This window comes from Sparus aurata, chromosome 6 (assembly GCF_900880675.1).
Source record: "Sparus aurata chromosome 6, fSpaAur1.1, whole genome shotgun sequence".
Lineage (NCBI taxonomy): Eukaryota > Metazoa > Chordata > Actinopteri > Spariformes > Sparidae > Sparus > Sparus aurata.
Window position 1 is genome coordinate 9,264,742 of NC_044192.1, and position 21,083 is coordinate 9,285,824.

The 21,083-nt window shown below is 44.0% G+C and overlaps 1 protein-coding gene across 4 annotated transcripts in view; it reads left to right on the forward strand.

The window, feature by feature from the left end:
- The window catches only part of arhgef10la (Rho guanine nucleotide exchange factor (GEF) 10-like a), a 125,847-nt gene that overhangs the window by 52,868 nt on the left and 51,896 nt on the right, over positions 1-21,083 (forward strand). For all 4 annotated transcript variants that reach the window (XM_030420240.1, XM_030420242.1, XM_030420241.1 and 1 more), the window contains one exon: positions 14,008-14,108. In XM_030420240.1, the coding sequence (XP_030276100.1) occupies positions 14,008-14,108 (101 nt within the window). The remainder of the gene's footprint in view (positions 1-14,007; positions 14,109-21,083) is intronic.

A 21,083-nucleotide genomic window follows, 5' to 3' on the forward strand; every position in this document is an offset into this window, starting at 1 on the left:
TGTCAGAGTGGATCCTGTTGGGTGGAGTGACTGCTCAATGGCTCAAACGCCTACTCAGGGAAGAACAAAGATGGCAAGGAGAGAGCATATGAGTAGCTTAGAGTACTGCACAGGAACTGGGAATAGCAAATAATGGCAGATTAGAATGGATCCCATTCCGTGGCTTCTGCTGGGGATAGGATGAGAAAGAGGCAGGAGGGGAGGGGGGGAGAAAAAAATGAAAGATTGCGATAAAGAAGACAGAGCCCTGCTGAGAGACACTAAGCAGGAGAAGGAGAGGAAGAAAGAAAGAGTGAGAGTGATGATCGACCTCCCCCATGAAAGACTTGGCTCGGTGCCGGCAGGGCAGCGGCAGTCAGAAGAGTGGGTCTAATGCTTCAGAGCCAGGGAGAATCTAACTGTGCCAAGCCAAGCTAAAGTGACAGCTTGAGCAGCGGAGTTGTGCAGATCAGTTCTCCCACATCTCCCAGCTTCCTCGTCGGCTGTCACACCAGGCCTGCAGGGCCAATCTGCTTACTCAGATGTTTGGTGGAGCCAGATGTCATGCTTACACGAGAGTCCCCGAATTCCCCTTCAAGGGGTACCCTATTTGCTGAGTTCTTGTGATAACGTCATTAGCAACCACACTGACAAGGAGATTTCCCACCCCTACATATGTCCAAACTGTAGATTTGTATTTAAAAGTTCAATAATTTAGGGCAGGACCCGCACTGAGGGAGTGCTTGGAGATGGCCGCAGAGTTTTTTATGGAGGGATAAACTGAGAGAAAAAAGAGCCAATCCTGGTTGTGTGATAGCAATCTAATTGAGGCTGGGCCTCGATGTCAGGTGGCTGGACCGGCATGAGCCTTAGGGCTGGGGTGACAGGTGGCACAGCGGGTGCCCAAACCATTCTGACACTACCCAGGGTGCAGCAGTGGCAGATTGCAGGGGAGGGCAGCGGGCAAACTGGCTTTGTGTCTCTCACAAACACAAACACATCCGCGCAATCGCACACACACAAACGCATTGGTTTTCCCCAGTTGCTCTTTTTCTATTTTGTCACTGAAGTCTACAGGACAAAATGGTGCTTCCGAAGTCTGCGTGTGCACGGTACGTTTACTCACATGTGCTTTTCCCACAAACGCGCCAGCGCATAAGCAAGCACGCGTCGCAGACAAAGTGACGCACACATACAGGGGCAGAAACACACACATGCACACACACACCGGCGCGCAGAGCTGAGCCTTTGCTCTGCTGGTGAGTGAGCGAGCGAGTGCAGCAGGGACCCCTTGTACTGAGTTGGTCCCCTCCTGTCTGGCCGCGAGCGACTCTCTGCAGTCAGGCAGCACATCACAGCCTCCACACTGCAAACAGACTGAGTACGTGGAGAGAATCCTGACTGCTGCCTCAAAGGCACCAGCCTACGTGTGACAGCAGTTCATTAACATCCTTTTTTACTGCGTCTGCCGGAGCAACCACAGGCATAGATACAGGAGCCATACTGGCAAGCGACAGATATAGAGTTCAAATTTCATGCTTTAACCAAATGTGTTTGTTGCTTCATTCTCCATCCCCTCTAGTGTACATGAAGGGAAAGTATTGTAAGCCCGAAGCCTCTTTTTTATGGAACCTTTCATGGTGGGGGTGCAGGCTACCTGCAAGGCGAATGGCAAACCTTACATTCTCAGTCCAATGACTGATTGAGGCTCAATCTGTCGTTCATCGCTGGCTGAGAGTCGTGTCCAAACAAATGTGATCCAAGACAGGCTCTGGAGAGGCCTTTTGACCTCATCGGACAGCAGAGGGAGTTCTCTGATTGTTCCATGCAGAAGGAGAGTTGTGCTGCAGATAGATGCATGATGGAGTCCCAACTGAACGGTTGTTTAACCAAATTACAGAAAAAGATCATTTCGTTCTTCCCTTTCGTGGCATCTTGCCTCATAATTTTATTTGTATTTTTCCAGACTTGGGAGAGAGGCTACCACCACATTAAAATTTAATGGAATTTAATTTGAGGTGCTCACACAGCACTGAAAACAATTCAGCAGCAACTCATCTTTTCAGAATCAGCATCCTTTTTTTCTTTTTTGTATTTGAGGGGACACCGACACTTTTGACTCGGACGGCTCTCACAGAGATGGACCCATCTAATCAAACTTCTGCAGAGGGCAGAGTGTTCCTACAGTATAGCATCTGTCTCATCCTGTGTTTCCAGACTTATTTATCCGTCTTTCTTGTATCTTTCTTCTTATCTTCACATTCACACATGTAGACACATTCTCGCCTGGAAGCGACCAAGAATAACCACAGCCCTCCGTTTTTAGCCGATTGCTGGGTGCGGTGCGTCTGGAGCTGAAGGACACTTTGGGCACATTTTTGATCAACTTAAGTGAAAAAGTTCATGGAGCTGCTGGAGTGGTCAAGACAAATTGGGGAAATGTGCTCCCTAGCTCATAACTGAGGAGGTATTTTATCTAATCTCCAAGCACTGTTTGCATTAGATCCATTTTAATATAAACTCAGCTCGCACCCTTTGTACTTAATGAGATTTCAGATCAAACCTGAATCTTCGTGCCGTGGTGATGCAAGTCTTTGATGCCGCATATTTAAGATGATTTTTTATTCAAAAGCTGTCCAAATCAAATAAATCCGAAGCGCTAAATTCTGCAAAATCCACCTTATTGTAACTGGAACCATACGTAGACATCTGCTGTCAGTTCTGCTCGACTCAGTCGTTGGACGGGATAAAAGTGAAGCGCTGCATTAACTTTTCTTAATGTGAGCAGAAAAAGAAGAAATATCTTGCCAACGGCAGGTCGAGGCGCACTGGTAGCCACCTTTAGTATAAACACTGCAGCGAGCACTTAAAACGGCACATAAATTGAGCGGAGACGTGTACGTTACAAAAGGTGCAGACCTTGGTCTCCTGTAAACGGTGACAACCAGCTATTTTCTCTCGCAAACATCAGCATGAAAGGTCAAACTGGACTGAGTATGTGTTCATTATCTTGAGTCACATACAGTAATAATGTGTTTAACCGCTATTAGTGACTCCTTCAATGGCAGCATGTGGCAGCATGTAGTTAGATATCTGGAGGGGGCGATGACTGGATACAAATGTCTAATGTCACAGTGTTGAGTCACAGTGCGACTATGCAGGACACAGTAAATTCCATTCAATTCCTTTTTAACCTCACTTTACTTCCACAAACAACCAGTGTGCTGACTGTGACTGTGTGTATGTGTTCATGTGCTCGGACTGCACGGATTGATCACATATTCACAGAAACTCCAGATGTTTTTGCAATCTTAAGGCTAATTTTGTACCTCCGGCAGAGAATCCTGTGTCTCTTTGTATCCACTGTCTGACATATAAAGTGACTACTCCTGATCAAAGTGAACTCAATGCAGACGTGCCTTAATCCTGCATTCTTTTCAGTAGCCAGCGGGGGGCGACTCCACGGGCTTCAAAATGAAAAAAAAAAAGACGAGGAGAAAATGGCTCTACTTCCCCCTTGATTTATTACCTCGGTAAACAGTTTCCAAATGAGTCTACGGTCTCAATCGATGGTTTCAAGGTAAATTAAGGTCCCATTTAGAGTAAATAGATTATCACGCAGGATAGGCTGTAGAGCGTGGCTACTTTGTGACTGACATCTTGCTACCATAGCACATCCCTGGAAACACAGTCAGATCCAACGGTATACAGAGTCCCTCCCCTTCCAGTGGACCACCATGGGACCTTATTCCAGAAGAAAATATGTACAGTAGTTAAGGTTTAGTTTGTCATAAAGACTGTGAAAATATGTGATAAGGAAGACTACACACCGTCCCCATCAATAGCCTTAACCGAAACCTTCTAGATTCATTCCTGCAATTCGTCAAAACGGACAGACTTCTTGTGATTTTCACTCTTTGTTAATAGTTACCTGTGCCTAAGTGGCGGCCATGTTGGTGTTGGTGTCATACATAGTGTGAGACGATGTAGCTCACCGTGTGGTGTCGCACAAAACTAAATGGTACTTTCCTAAAACTATGATTTTCTTGATTTGCTAAATATTCTCTCAGTTTGATCAACATAATTAATGGCCCAATTCAAATGAACCACCGTGCATGTTTTCTGAAAAAAAGGACCCTTTGGCGAGACGAGACATGGAAAGGCAGCACCTCCCTAAGGATGGTCACTAGCAACTGGGTGACGTCTTGGTGGGTTTACATTTGGTCTGAACCCACTTTACGTCCATTTCTTTTCAGATTTTCCTGTGACAGATTGTCAAGTCCGTCCAGAACTAACAACACAGTCTTGTAGCGCCTCTGAACCATGTCCTTTGACTTGTCTTGCTATTTGCAGAGCAGACTTAAGTCTCTGACTGTTTATTTCTCTGGAGGGTGGAGAGTGGAGGTGAACTGAAGGATGGGTGCATGACAGGTTGCCACTCAGCACTCACTCCTACATCTGTCCCGTCCTTGTGCATTAGTGTCACACGTGTGCTTCGGCACTGACCTGCCCCCATAAATCAGCCGGGCCGGCTCCTCGCTTCGCTCTCTCGCCCCTTCTCTGCCCTCTCTCCTCTCCCCTCCCTTTTTTTTTGACTCTCCTTACCTCTCAGCTCTCCTCATCTCTCTCCTCTGCCAGCATACCCTAGTCTAGTTCTCCATTCTGGCAGTGCACCACACCTGCACTGCGGCTGTCAATCAGCGGGCGGGGGGGGGGGGGGAAATCGGAGACCGCGCTCAGTTTAGCATGTTTGAGGCCGTGTGGGCACGAAGTGTTGCCTGAGGAATCCAACCAAGGGAGTAGTTGTATTCTCGTCACACTCCGTCTCCTCCTCTGTCTTCGGCAAATTGCCCCTGCTATATTTAAGCAGCGAATGGTATGAATTACACCTCCTTGTGAAAGCTCTACTTTTTCAACATGTCAAGGAAGTTTGAGGTCTTACTTACTTTATTCTGTTCCTGTCTAGAAATCTCCCTCTCTCTCTCTCTCTCTTTCTTTCTCTTTGTGTGTGTCTGTGTCTCTCTGCCGCTCTCTTCCCTCCTCCATGACTGAAAATGAATTGGCGGGCAGCGGCAGGTATGACAGAAGCTGCGCGCTGTTCTCCACTCTATTACCTTCTAATGATGTCTGAATGTGAAATTGTCTTCCTTGCGCGTGCCCCCCCCCCCTCCATCCATCCCCCCTTGTCTTCTCTCATGCTCTCTTGCCAGTCCTTTTCTATCTTTCATCGCCTCAGAATCACTGTGAAATAATTGTGCAGGTGACTGAAGCGGGGCCATTATTTTGGGAAGCTGCTTAGTGCCTTAAAAAGATGTCTCATCCTTGGCCAGACAGCTTTCTTGTGGTTCCAATAAAGGCTGATCAATCCAGACAACAGAGCGCCCCTGTCAATGGGTGGACACCGGCTGAGTCATTGCAAACTCAGGGCTGATGCTGCCAGTCTGACTTTTAGACACTTCAGCATTAACAAGGTCTTTTATTTTAGTTGACAGGAGAGGAGGCCAATATGTAAACACAGGCGTGGCTCGTGGTTTAACAAGCTGACAGAAACTTGACTGAATAGTCAAGACTTGGGTGGGAATTCGCAACTGGGAGAAGAGTTTGTATGTTTCTGGACCTTGCATGTTGCACAGGAGTACGTATAAAGTACAATTACTAAATAGTCATTTGACGGTTTTAAGGTTCATTGACTGTATGTGACTCATCTCCACTGGACAATCGCTGCACAAAACACTCAAGATCGGGGCGTTCACATCTCGCGCTGGTGATGCCAGACTCTGGAAAGCTGTGATTGGATGTTGGAGCTGTTGGTACTGAAGTCCTGCCTAAAACATTTGCAAGCAGGGCTCAGCTGTCCAGTCTGATGTCTCACCCCTTTATAGCGTCAAATAACTAAATAATAACAAAACATCAGCGTGACAAGAAAACGACAGAAAGCACCACAGGGGCGGCCGGTGAAGTAGGCTTGATGAGGCCAAGCCTACCTTAAATGTACGGCTCTAGACTATTGTTCATATAAAGTGATGTGCTTTTTGTAAAATAGCATTCTGATTATTAGCGAATGGGATGTTGGTGGGTAAAATAATACATATTTGATGCGGAAAATATCAATTGCATTACCAGCAGCAATCCCCAGCAGCAGAATTGATAAGATGCATCCCATGTGCGCATTTACGAATTAACGAGCCACAGAAGATTAACTTCATTGATTGTTGACATCCCCTGACGGACTGGCAGGATCAGTCAGAACCTGATGTTAATTAATGTTCTTCTACACATCTGAGAAGTCGTACACATAGTCCAGATTAATAAAATCCTCCTGATAGATCTGGAGCGCTGAGCGTATGTGTATCAGGAGATAAAGGTTTTATTCTGTTTCCTCTGAAGACTGTCTTGTGTCCTGTCAATATAATAGCTAAAGTATTGAGTTTTGCTGCTTAAATGTGGTACGATATTTGCTGCAGTCGCCCTGAGGCTGCTTTCACACCAAATCCGGTGGTGTGGGAGTGTCATTTAATTAACGGACCATTGACCACGGTGTAGTTGGGATTTTTAGCCCGCCCCCAATCCAGAAAGGTGGCGGTATTGTTCCGGAAAGCTATTTGGCCAATGCCAGAACAGCAAAGTTTAACAGAAAATGCCACAAAGCTAAGTGGTAAACAAAGGTTTAGTCTTTTGCAAGATGGCCCTTTTACCTGATTGGTTACCGAATCGTGACGTTGGGTTTTCCCCAAAAGTTCAGTCAGAATTTGACTATTCTGCTGCACAAATGGGAAAACCTGCATTTCTGATCCAATGCGAAGGCAGCCTAAGGGTTTAATGTGTAGTTACAGTGCTGTCCATAGCACCGAGATGGCGGAGGAGATCCGATGATAAAGAGATGGAAAAACTAACATCACCTTGTTCAGTTTCTTAGCCTGCTTGCATTAAATGGTTTTAAATATAGCTTTGGGCATGGTGTTAATCCACAGACAGACAGTAAATTACAGGAAAGTAAAGGCATCGTCAGAGAGAGAGCGAGAAAGAGAGACATAAAGAGATTACTGCAAACTGTAAAAAGCCGTTTCTACACTCCTCCCCAGTTGATTTTGAGTGGTTATTGCAAATGCTCTGACTAACAACAAATTAACAGCTTGCCCATGATGACAGTTTAGTCACGAACATTATACTAACATAATAGGTCCTTGGTTGTTGAAACAAGTGTGATCAATTGCCAATTATTTACGTGTAGTTTATGACCTATACTGCAGCCAGCCACCAATCAGGATGTCTTAGCTTTGGCTTTGTCGTCCATTTCTGTACACAGCCAGCGATCACAAGCTATGGTTCTCAGTTGAGCCAAGAAGGAGATAATCCAAATGAAAAGTTTTTCCTTGGGAGAGGGAACTCGCTTTTCTGAGCCCATTTCGGTATTGACATTGGCATTGACTTAAAGAGTGTTTTTAATTAGCTGAAGAAACTCCCTCAAATCACTCTTGTTAGAACCACCCACTGTTACCTCTTGGTCGTTTCCACTTCCTGATTCCCTTGGGATGTTAAGGTGACTTGCAAAGATGCTATGATGGAATCCTACCCATTGTGTTTCATAGCATGTTTTTTTTAATGCTATATGTGACATTCAGCAGCACGTCTGTCTTTGGACAGCTTCCTGCTTCACCGAATACAAACACTGCAGCTTGAATGATCAGATGGCAGAGTGGTAAACGTTACATGGTAGATGTGTCAACCAGGAAAACATCACAGGAGCACTTTTTTTGCGATCTCAATACTGGATGAGAAACTTGAATCTGATTCCGACACATTGGCACACATGCTGAGATACATGAAAAGAATAATCTTTTTTGGGCTATCTTGTAGAAAAACACTGTTTAGCTCATAATGTGCTCACAGATCTCAGCTCACAGCATGAATCATGACACGGCTCCAGCGCATGTTTGGCACTGTGAAGCGAGACGTGATCCAACGTGATCAAAATCTGTCTCAAACACTTGAGTGTCTAAGTTTGGACCGTCATGAGCAATCTGCCTCAAAAAAAAAACACTGTTTGACTGACTTGTATTTGTTCTCCCTGCGCTGCCTCTTGCTTTGTAGTCCAGTTCTAGCTAGATACACATCAGCTCATGAAGGGAACGACCTGAGGGGAAAAAGGAAATACAGTCAGTTAAAAGGGAAGTTTGTTGTCTTCACATGTGTGTCTTAATAACACAGATTTGATGTTAAGTACCCAACCGATAAAAACCCAATTTAAAATAATATCAGAATAACAATCAGTTCAATGGTAACCCATCATTCACTCAGATTTGAAATAATTGCCTTGACAGATCTGGAGATGCTGTATATGAAGTAGTCACACTCGCACGGACTAGCTTTCGCCTCTTCTTTGGAGGAGGTTGGTCGTAGCCCAGATAGCGCTCCGGATCAGGGTGCAGTTCCGTGGGCTTTTTATCGACGAAGGGAAGAAGCAAACATACTCTCTCTTTGGAGGATATTTTAGTCTCGAAGTTGCGAGCCACGCTAGTCTCCGTTCCTCCTTCCTCGGCATGGCGTGCAGGGATTAGGGCGCAGGTCACGGACATGTTTGTCGAAATTATTGATGCTCTACACACAAAGTTTCTGAAAAAAACCTTCAATTTACTTGAATTTTTGTGGCAACCAACAACGGCACATGTTGTACCTGAGCTCAATTTAGCATTTACGACATGACGCTAGTTGTTTTGGACTAGCTTGGCGACGGCAGTCAGTCAACAGAAAACCGCTGGTGGAAGTAGTTATCTGTCATGGCAGCACCCATATGCTTCTGAAGAAACGGGTGGATATGACACGCTCTAGTGCAGCTGTTATTGTTTTCGCCTTTTCTGTCCGTCTCTCTGTTTGTCTACGAATAGCTTTTTGTCAGCACGATAGCGCCACTGCTATGCAAGATGCAATCGCGTCACTTTACAGGAGTGTAGTGGAGATACAAAATAAAGAGCACAATCTTATGGGTCTGAACCATAAGTCCTCATGTGATAGTGTCTTAATGACTTCCGACTGAGTATCATGAGTGAACATGTTTACTGGTGTGGCGGCTGGTGTGATCCCATCACAAGATGCTCATCCATTTTCTGTTTCAACAGCTCAATAACAGAAGATAAAACATTTTAATGTAGGTGCTTAAATAAAGTCTCTACTGGCACCGATTTCGTGCCCAAAAAAAGGTTCACACTTTGCTGTAAGGCACAAAAAGACACACTCTGATCAAACATTTAAACGGATCAAGAAGCCGGGACAGAATCAGTCTAATTCACATACTGTTCAAAAGATTTGCTCCAATGAGATCATGTAGTCCGCTTACAGTGTTAGTGAATCATGGCTGCAAGAAGAAAGTAGTTCTCTCTCAATGAAAAATGTAATCTCCTCCAAGCGTATAACTGTCAAATACAAGCCAGCAAGATGCAGCGGTGAAAACTCGTGGTCCTCAGGCTGCCCTGTGTAGTTTACTCAAACAACGAGAACAAGTCAAAGTCCATGTAGACAGAAACGAAGAACTACAGTAATATTTTATGTTCAGGACTGTAGAGTCATATAGTTTGTTTGGATTACGCACAGGACAGTAATTTAATTCGAGCAGTGATTTGAAAAGTATTTGAAGCAGCTGTTTTGTGTTTTGTAACAGTCATAAATTTCAGTAAGAGGCGCAGCTGTCCGTTTCATTGCGTTGTTTCCATGCAGTAAATATACAAATGTCAATTAGATGCTTATCTGCATGAGGAATGAAAATAAAGAAGAAAAAAAAAAGCTCATTATAATCATCTGTTCATAGCGATCAGTTTGACCCAGCTTCCATCGCTTTTTCATCACCATCTGCAATCTCGTTTTAGTCCCAAGCAAATTAAACTAATTCTTTTGTTTTATTTTGATGAAAGTGTCTGTAGCTGTGCCTCGTGTTATTCTGCACAGGAATCACAAAGACATGATGCACTTTTTCACACCTGTGAGAAAATGACAACATATGAACCACTTATCAAAATCTCCTAAATTAGCATATGGGGGATGCAGGCAAAAATGCAAATTCCAGTAAAAAAAGATGTGTGATCCGACATGTTTCAAAGCCTTAAGCGAACTGAATTCACATGATTTACATCGAAGAGGGAGAAAGGTCATTTGTCAGCTTTGTTTGGCTTTAAATTATGCGTTAATAATGGAAATACATGCATAGATCAGCAGACACAGCATCTGTCTCTTGAGAACTTTTGGTAAATGATTCTGTTTTCATTTATTAAACTTTTTGCATTCGTGAACAGTAAACAACATTTTTTTTCCCCTTCTTGGTTTACTGGGTTGTATGTGTATTTGGAAGGTTAAAGGAGTGTTTCACCCAAAAAAGCCACATTTTGAATATCAAAAGCTCAGCCCCCACCTACCCCTCCTGCAGGCTTGGAAGGTGCCTGTGAAAAAGTCTGACGCTCCTTTGCGGAGGTGGGCAGGTGTAGTCAGCTGGAAATCATGACTTTTACAATGGATAACAATGGTGACCCAGTTTCAAGGTGAAAAAGTGTGCCCTTTTCTACCTGTTGTCAAAAGGCTTATAAGATGAAAGGTTTTTCAAGAAAATGTATATAGGCTACACAAAACCCAGCATAAAGAATGTCAAGTTAAAATGGACCAATGTTTTTCTATTTAACTACATTTGTCAAGTAATGGATTGGGTACTACACAGCTTCCATACTTCACTTCCATTCTAAGGCTGGCTTTTGAAGTATTTTTTTTTTTTAAAAGTACTGTAGATCCAATCATTTCAACAGTTGCATAACTCTACAAAGTTCAACCAGACACTCAGCCCTGAGCGGGTCAGCCATTATGACACACGGCTGCGAAGGACATGGCTTGTAAAATCCAGATGTAGCCGGATGTAGAAGGTTTTCTCTTGTGACATAACGTGTCCCACACATACCTATCACCTGTTCCTTTCTCCCTCTGCCTCTCTCTCTCTCTCACACACTTACACACATCTAAGACCTGGTCTCCACTCGACTGTTTTTTCAAGCTTGATTTGGCACCAAGAAAACCCCCCCCCCCCCCCCCCCCGCTGATTAGAGCCTGTACTGGTCGGGGTCGGATCCCTGCCGATCCCACACATTAGCGGCGTTTTGAGCGTCAGGGCTCACCTAGAAGCAATTTACTGTGACTGGGGCTGTGTGGTCATTGCGACCTGCCCTGGATGCCGCCGTGCAGGCTGAAATCATAAAGCCGCGGCTTACAGGACTGAACCGCTGTAAAACTACAAGCAGGCGAGCAGCTGTTCTGACAGGAAAAAAAAAAAAATCTTGATGTATTAAACTTAAAGTCCCATGAAATGAAAAATTTCTCTTCCTTGTTGGCTTGTTGCTGCCCTGTTCCCTCTGCTGCATTGTTCTGCTTTCTTTTTTTATATAGCACATCTACAGTATGTCGAAAATGTTTCTTTATACCAAAATCCTACACTTTTCACGCTATTTTGTGATGTCAATCGCCTTCTAGTAAACCCGGCCTGATGTTCGGGATAAAGTAAGAGGCGATGGATAAGTTGGGTCCAAGTCCTCATCCATGGATACCGCCAGCGTACATTTGGCATTTTTACAGCCTACATTTGATCTATGATGGACAAAAAAGTTTTAGTTTTTGGTTTTAGTTTTATAACTGCTTGTTGTGGTGGCACTGGAAGAGAATCAACCTGCGTGCAGCACTCTTTTGCGTTTGGAGGTCGACGTATGGAATGCCCATCTGCTGTCTTTTTTGGAATGCAGGTTTGAAGTATTTGTACCAACTTTTATTTTAGTACAAGTAAATAATTTGAAGAAAAAGCACAGAACTATGATAATTGTATTTCAAGGATGCTCTTGGATCCGTAGCTACGACCTTTAAGGTTTCATATTCTCCACCAATTCTATTATTGCCCTCCTCGAGCACTGCAGGATTTATTGATTGACTGTTTTTAAAAGGGGCTTAAAATCCAAACTGCAGAGCCAGAGAAATAGTCTTTTTTCAAAACATGCCGTCTAAATTACCCACAATGCAACTCGACCTCTGAGAGTTCAGCTTCTTCTTTGCGGATGTGCCCATGTTGCCTGAAGTGACATCGCATCAGGCAACTGTGTGCAGCTCCCTCTGGAGCAACAAAAGGCTTCGTGCAACTTGTTTTAAAATATGCAGTAGTACTCCTGCAGACCTGTAAATAAACTTTGATGTGTAGGATATCCTTTTGCAAAGTGAAGGCGAATGTGGCTCTGTTTCATTGCATGTGTATAAGTCATAGTTTACAACAGCACGTGTTTGGAAGGAAACGTTTTCCCTGTTGGATTAAATTACACTTAAACAAAATGAAATCATGTCACATATTTGTTGTTATTTGATTTTCAAATTATTGTTAATTATAGTCAAATGCATCTGCAACATGTTTATTAACAACTAACTTCTGTCATTTGTTTTTCCAACAAAATACCCAGTCTCGTTTCAATACTCTATCTGCTTGTACAACATTGCTGTTATAATTGTTTTTGCCATGAACCGGCTGAGGTTGTTATTCAGTCTGACAACATTACAGAGTGATTCCCGTAGAGACGGACCTGTTCTGTTAAATAAGAAGATCCTTTTTTGTAACCAGAACCACAAGTCTCGCTCAAGGAGAAGCCTCGCTCTGAAAACCTAAAACGTGTGTCAGGGTTGGAGAGAGGAATTTGGAGTTGACCAAGAAGAACTGCCAGCAAGAATTTAATTCCAAACTCACGGCTGAACTATTTAACTGATATTGACAATCTAGACGAGGCAACAATTGTAACAGCTCGTCTCCTGAGATGCCAGAGCGTGACTTGTGTTTCTGGTTGTATAAAGGATTTCTAGACTTTGACAAATGGCCGGTCGGAGTTGCCCCAAAGGATTTCATCGCGGCCGTTGCAGCTGCGTTGGGGCGGCCAGCTGATGTGATCTACTGTCCCGAGTCCAAAACTTTTGCTAAGCATGAAATATTTCCAACCCCAAACATGGAAATATAGAGCTTAAGTTTAAAAAAGTTTAAGGAAAGATGGTGGTGATTAAAATCAACGGTGACTTGAGCATGATCAACCTTTTTTCCCCAAAACCATGATGACTTCCTTCCCTCAACTAAAGGTGCCTTTTGTTGCCAAACGTAACCACAGGATGTGAACTCTGCTCTCCACTCTGACCACCTCCTTAAAACCAGAACATTGTACATAGATGAAGCACTACAGCCTGACCAATGCGCGATTTTGGGGGCTGGTGTCGACACCATTATAAGGCTGTAAAAAAAATCTGATATCTACAGATATCCGCCCAATTTACACTTTTAATTTATCAATTTTTTGCAGTGATTCCTGAACTGTAGTTGTCATACTTGTGACAAAGATATATGATGGAGGCATGGATGTCTTACGGATTAACAATAAACTTTCATTGTCTAAAGTGACATGAGTGCGCTGAAATAGTAAAGAAAAAGTGAAATTGAATCATTTTAAATCACCCCAAGCATGTTTTTCTGCATTATGTTTGGTTTTCATATCGGGCAGCGTACAGGCCGATACCAGTACATCTGTGATCGGCCGACAACATCGCCGTACTGATGCATCAGTCGGGCTCTATCCAGTACATTGAAATAAGATTGTCTGCGAACATATTCAAAGTAGCAACTACATTTTCGGAAAACATAAAAGGGAAAGCACTGCTGTGATTCACTGTTTTAAGGTAATTTGTCGGAGCCAGGGTTGTAAAACGACACCTGCACACATGCTGGGTTCCTGTGGGTTTTCTCTTTTTCTAGTAAAGAGATCGCATTTTTGGTTTTATTTCAAAAGCTTTACTAATTCTAATTCAGTCTTTACACAATACAGTGTGAGTGTCAAATCCTAGTGAATAACAGGATCGCAATTCCACAGACTTAGCAAAGTAAACACACCTATCGAATGATTATGTGAAGTGAAGCAAGACCGAACCGGGCTGTAGTCTTTATAAATCTGTGTTGCTCACCGAAGACTTTGTGCTTGTCCTTCTCTCCAGGTCAGGGCGTCCTGTCAGCTTCATGGTGGTCCTCAACACTCCAAACCCCCTTAGTAAGATCTCCTGGGTGAACCGTCTGCACTTGGCCAAGATTGCACTACGTAAGCACAAACACACACACACACAAACACACACACACGGACTTACACCGGACGCACACACACTGGCACACACAGGCATGCAGACACAGAAAGGATTACTATGTCATTTTTTATTTAAACAGGGTGATGTAATGCAATGAAATGTAATAACAATGTTTTAAGTCAGCGGCACAGACGCACCAACGGTGTTTGCTTCACTTTCTGTCAGCTAAGCGCACAACTGGTGTTACCACTTATATAACCGGAGAGAGAGAGAGAAAAAAAAAAACGATACGCTCAACTGGGTCATCACAAGTTTACCTGCTGAGGATCGAGGCAAACTGTTTGAGCAGCGTTGAATTAATAACCTCTGTTCTAAAATACCGTCAATTCATTGTGAAAACAAACATTCAGGGGGGATTATGGCGCCGTATGAGGACTTCAGTTACCTACCAGGTCTTGGAAAAGTATTTGAATTCTTTTAATTAAACTGTCAGTTACCAGCCATTTTTAAAGCTAAGTCCCCCTCTTTCAAATTCCGGATGTCTGGTCGGCTGTGGAGGCTGAGCAGTGGTCAGTGATCATGAAGGAAAAGAACGGCCAGACCCTCCCCAGCAGGGAGCAGCACAGTTCTTTTTTTATCTTCCTAACCTCTTTCCTCCAACCCCTCGCCTCGCCTCTGCCCGGGCCTAAGCCTACTATGCAGTCCGACCGAGCTGTCGCATAGGAGGTCTTCCTCTCGGGGCTTCATCAATGCGTGCTGTCATCCAGTGGCAAAAAACACAGAGACGGGACTACTGAGGACAGTAATCTGCTTATTTGGCCATGATGGCACGCATATTCAACCCACTCACCACCCCAGTCCTCTTTACCCATCCTTTCCTACTCCCTGCGTCGCCTTGAGCGCTCTTCCTTGTCACACACACTTTATTTCTGGGCTCGTTGTGCATGCAGTATGTCTTCTCAACGCTGCACTTGTGTGTTGCTCCAATCATATTGTTGAGGCTTGTTCAAGGCTTCCCAGGAGTTTATTGGAAGGTAAAATGACACTACATTGAGCCTCTTGTACAGATGAGTGGGCTGAGATACGGCTAATGACTGAAATATATTTTTCAATGTTTTAAAGCCTAAGCATAACCTTGAGACGATCAGTAACACAGGTCTGGTGCGGGTCGAGAGTTTTTTTCCTTTCGCAGACGTTTCCCTGCGATTTTATTTTCTGCATCTTGAGGTTCTTCATCTTTGCACATTAGAGAAAAAAGAAAGAAGAGGCAAGGACACGCTGGATTCTTCTCCTGCGCTGCTGGTCTACCTTTCAAAAGTGGGGGTGTGGGGGGGTGCACCAGCCACACAGTACATCTGTAGACTCTCGAGTAGAGCTTGCAGTATATATGGTCTGTGTCAGAGCGGCATCACAAACATCGGGCTGAGCGCGAAGGATGCTGTGGCGGCAGTGAAGCGCGGCATCCCCAGCCTCCCCCTTGTTGCTCGCACCTTTATCAGCAACACAGCAGGCGTACTGATGAGGACAGTGGCGTGGTTATGGCATGCAGCTCTCCTCCCCCTGTGGCTGCTGTGCGGACATGGGTGATATTCAAAGCCAAATCATGCAAGTTATCCATAGCTGTCACACGGAGCGGGAGCTGCCAAGCTGCAGTAATGTTTACGGAGACCATGAATTTCAAGTACGAGCCGAGGAGGATAAAAAACGAACAGTGGAGAGTCGAAAAGTGTGTTATTCTAATTTACCCGGCACTCACTTTGAGAGAAAACATCGAATAAACACTTATTGAAATTTTTTCCCCCGCCCTTTTAAGATCTTACACCTGCAGAAAACACGCCCTTAAGACAAGGGACAAAATGCTATCAAAATGTAAATACACTCATGTTGACTGACTCTGTAACGGCATCACTGTCAGCACCCACCTGTCTTTGTCATGCTATCCTACTACCTCGTAGCCCCGAGCGCTCGTCGCGGACATGATGCTCCTCCGTGTTAAACCTCCGACTTTCCCTAAGAGAGAAGTTTTCAGATCCATCCACCAATCAGGGGGAATTGACACATCTAAAGGCTGCGAGGTTTTAGGCCTTCAGCCAAGGCTGCCGTCCAGAGGGAGTAACAATGAGACCAACAGTAAAATAAGCTTCGATTCCTTCCATCAGCAGCATGACAAGCAGCCAAGAGTGTAAGGAGTACAAGCTTCGAGGTGCAAGGAAAAGTAATAAAATAGCGGAGCAAAGACATGAAATGAAATAAGAACCGGAGAGACGCACAGAACACGGATCTTAGGGCAAGCGGAATAGAGGGGGAGGAGATAGATTACAGAGAAACCCCCGCTGCAGTCAAGACATTAAACAATTAGATGGTTTCTGTATATCAAGCTCGAGACTCAGATTTGTGCGGCGAAGCTGCACAGAGACCATCTTTCAAATAGAAGAGAGCGTTTTAATCGGATGCTCGTCCGTCATCGAAACGATGGACTGCAAGTGTTTATGCAATTTTACGGCGCTTTCTTTACACCAGATCTTTTCTTTTTTTTTTTTTTTTTACAAACAACAGAATTTCTAGTAAGCTTTGTATGTTTCTTGCACACTGATATACACACGAGACTTCAAACTTCTTGACAGCGTTCTGCTATTCAGGCGACGATTTGACACCTCTTTCATATTACGTGTCATTGGCGGAAAGCCGCGCTGATTCACAAAGAAAGAAAGAAAGAGAAGGTTGTACTCTTTTTTTTTTTTTTACTCAAGGCAATCGTCAAGGGCCCTTTCACTTTTACCTTCCTCATGAATGGCTCACATAGGTGTATCCGCGTATTCATTTGTTGACAGCCCACGCGATGTCTGTCAGTCCTCTGCTGCGATCTCATGTTAGTCTCACGAAATGAGGTAAGTGCAAATGTTGATCACGGATGCTAATAGTAGCGGGGAGGATATAAACACACAAAAAAAGCAGGGATCAACAACAACAAAACCGTCTGTACAACGTTCATCTATCTAGCCAGTGGGGTGGAAGCAGGAAGTATATGTGTATATGTTTGATTTGTATAACCGGCTGAATGGTTCATAGAATTTACTCAAGGTGAGGACACTTGGTGAGAACTGCATGTTACATTTTATGCTGAGGAAAGTTGTTATGTGTGTATAAAAAAACCCCTCTGATGTAAAAGAAGCTGGAACTGAATGCAGGCTGTCAGGAACATTCACCATGTTTCTATGCCTTTACCTTTCTGCCTTGGAACCAGACACATTTGCGAGCTCATGTTTCACTTGCTCTGGCAGATGCTTCTGGACACCCCGATTCATACAGTTCTCCCTCTGCCCTGATTTGTGCCGGGCTAAACACAGCCATTTAAAGCGAAACTCTCACCAAAATGCAACCTAGGCTTTTTTTGTGAATGTATATGAGTCAAACCTTTGTTTAAAAGCATAATTACGATGAAAGAGGCACTTTTAAGATTTACCGTATTTTCGTTTTTGGGTCAAACTAATTTTCAATGGGGGTGCTACAGGCTAATTAGCGATAGCATCAAAATCAATACAGTGTGAGTGTCATCAAAATTAAAAATGTGATCAAAATCACATTTTTAATACACAAAGAAGGCTCGACACAACATGAAACATTGCTCGTAGTATCACCAGGGTCTCTGCACACGAACAACGGCTTTGAGAACATTGTTTGTGTACACAGTTACTAAAAAGAGGTTTTTCAACAACTCACATTAGCAGTTGCTTGTTCCACTAGCCGCCGTCATGGCAGTGAGAAGTGTCGATTTCCGAATGTGACGTAACATGGAGGACAGTTAAGGTGGAACGCTCCTAAAGCTTAGTTCCATATAAATGCATGGATAATTTGTTGTTTTGTCATAGTGAAAAAACAATATTGACCTTGAAGTTGAAAAAGGAGCCTCGTATAAGAAACAACACTAAAATCAAAAGCCGGAAAAGTTACGTGAGATATCGCCTGGCATTGTTGCCGGAAGACAGAGCATTCCACCTTAACTGTCCTCCAGGTTACGTCGCATTCTGAGATGGACACTTCTCCACTGGCAGGACGGCGGCTAGCGGAACAAGCTACTGCTAATGTGAGTAGTTCAAAAACCTTTTTTTTAGTAAACTCTGTGTACACAAACAATGTTCTCAAAGCTCGTGTTCATGTGCAGAGACCCTGGTGATACTACGAGCAAAGTTTCATGTCGTGTCGAGCCTTCTTAGTGTTTTAAAAATAGCCATTTTGATGCTATCGCTAATTTGCCCTTAGCACTCCCATTGAAAATGAGTTTGACCCGAATACAAAAATACGGTTAATCTTTAAAGTGCCTCTTTCTTCGTAATTATGCTTTTACACGAAGGTTTGACTCATATACATTCACAAAAAAAGCCTAGGTAGCATTTTGGCGAGAGTCTCGCTTAAACTTATATAGAGCGCGTTTGATGTGATGACTGCGTGGGGTAGCATCACAGATTTGAACCTTCCCACGTCACAATTTGGCCTCTGTGGTTGGTTGCAGGTTTGTCCAATCAGCGCCATGCATTAGTTTGACGAAACTTAGATCAAACTGTTAAACTGGGAAGTGCTGGTCAATGTTTTTGTTTTGTCTTTATTTGAAAGAGAAATCTACAAATGAGCAGTCACACCAGTTAAGACAGTTCAAACAAAAACAGAGAGAGAATATGAAATAAATATCATAAAATACTAACTTTGTTCACAGAAGACTCTGGACGTTGTTTGTTACAAGTTTAACAGACCTGAAGTAATAATCACTAACTTCAATGATGAGGTTGAATTTAAACATTTAGCTTTCTGAATATGAAATTTCCCCTAGCCCCTAAATTGTTATCAGCACCTTCAAAATAAGTGACAAGATTTCTCCCCTCGATGGTACCCTGATGTTGCTTTTTATACTTATATAGAATGAGCAATGCAGTGCTGTCAAATGAAACAGAAACAGATTCTCATATTCTATTTAGCTGTAATTTGAGAACGTTTTCTGACCAGGCCGCTAATTTTATTCCCGCTAGAAGAGCGACCGAGACCCCCCCGAGCTTCCGTGTGTCGCTCAGCGCTTTGTCACACGTCGTTGATCTGATTGTTTTTGTTCTATCAAATTGGAGCCGGAGGCATTTTGGTCCGCAGAAAGTTGATAACGCCTCTCGGAAAATCGAAAATTGAGAGGTTTGAGAGTAATATACATTTGGCTTTACCTTTTCCAACTTTTTTAATGTGAAAATACAGCTATGTCATTGTTTTTAATGACCTACACATTTTGAGTTACAGATTTCGAATCAGCTGCATGATAAATGTAATAATTTTTGCGCTGTCGGTCACAGTCTAGTCTCAAGATTAATCATTTTGTAAGTTCTCACATATTTAAAATCTAACCCCGATATGAATGAAAATGAAAAGTACAGGGACATTAACATATTAGAATATATAAATAATTGAGCTCTGATTTTAACAAAGACAAAGATCTTCATAATCCCAAGTTACATGCTGCTGCGTCTACAGTCGATCCAGTGTGAAAGTCAGGACCACACATGCACAGCGGCTCCGTGACGCGCCGCTACTCACCGAATCGCTCGTTTAAAAATAAATGGTGGCGGTGAGGGCGGGGTGATGGATTTCATCGGATCCCATGGGGGAATAGATCAGCACCAACCTGGTCAGGATGACAATTACATGTTAATTGTATTACACCCACACTTTGCCTTCCCATTTAACCAAATGTAATTACAATAAGTGAGTTGTTGATTTAATTTCACGGATGGCGTATTGTCACCGAGGCTTCCTCGTCATTGCGGGCGGAGGCAGGCCTGCCCTGTGCTCAGGGGAGAACCTACAGTTGAATCAGCATTTCAAACGCGACGAACCGTGGGCTTGTTTAGTTTGGAATGGGTGCCGCGCTCTGAAATGTCCCTGAATGGTGGACACCACAAACAGCTAATGTTCTCATGCATGATTTAGTGAGTGATTAGACATCACAAAACCCATTTTCCCCAGACCTATCTTCACACCAGTGTTTATCCTGTTACCTCCATTTAGATGAAGCACAGCCATATCCCGCCGCTGTAGCCTCGCCCGTGCCACGTGTGAATATCAGTGGCTTCTGGAGACGATCCTGCATGCGGTATTAAATCAGCCTTAAATCAGTATTGCCTATTAACAACGCCTTGTTAACGCTACGATGTGTTCTCCGCACCGGTTTGGACTCTGAGCATTTCCGTAACAAGCTACAAGTTAAACTGGAGAAGGTCGCGGTCCAGCAGGATGTTGCAGCTGCTCTGGTGGCCGGGCTATACGTGATATAATATGGCAGCCCAGGCTCAATAAGACACATTTCCGCTAAATAGCGCTTGTCACTCTATGCATGTGGTGTAGTTATGTGGCCTTGAGATAGAAAAAGGGAGAATTACCCCACAGTGGTGCTTCGCCAGGAGCCCCGGGGTCCATTAATAACCTGGTGTTCCACTGCATCTTTTATGCCTCTCCGAGTGGCCCCACTGTTTCTGAAGGGTCTTCGTGAAATAGCCAGAAGCATTGCCTAATTAATGGACTTTCTCGCTGCAGAATTAATTGCTTCCCACCGTGCGGTCCCAGCCCTTTCAGACAGGGTTAAGGCTGCAGACTTTGATGGCCCTCACAAGAAGAACAGGAAAACGTCAAATCATGAGAGATTGCTGCTGAGGCTACGGAGGCAGAAGCAGAGGGATGAATGTGGGCAAAGAGAGGAAGATGTTGAGGGTGTGTGGTGTGGGAGTGTGTGTTTATGTGTGCGTGTAAAGGGGGAGAACGGGAGGGGGGGAGGGGGGGGTGAAAGGATGATTGAGACAAGCAATCAGTCCCACTGCAGGGAACAGAGGGCAGGCAGGGGGCTGATGCCTGTGGTTACACTGCTAAGTGCGCCGGTCTTTCGCTTTTTCCCCCTCGCACGCGGATCAATAGATGAGTGGAGTGCGGCTCGGGAGGTTCTGGCACACACTCTGACACGCCTT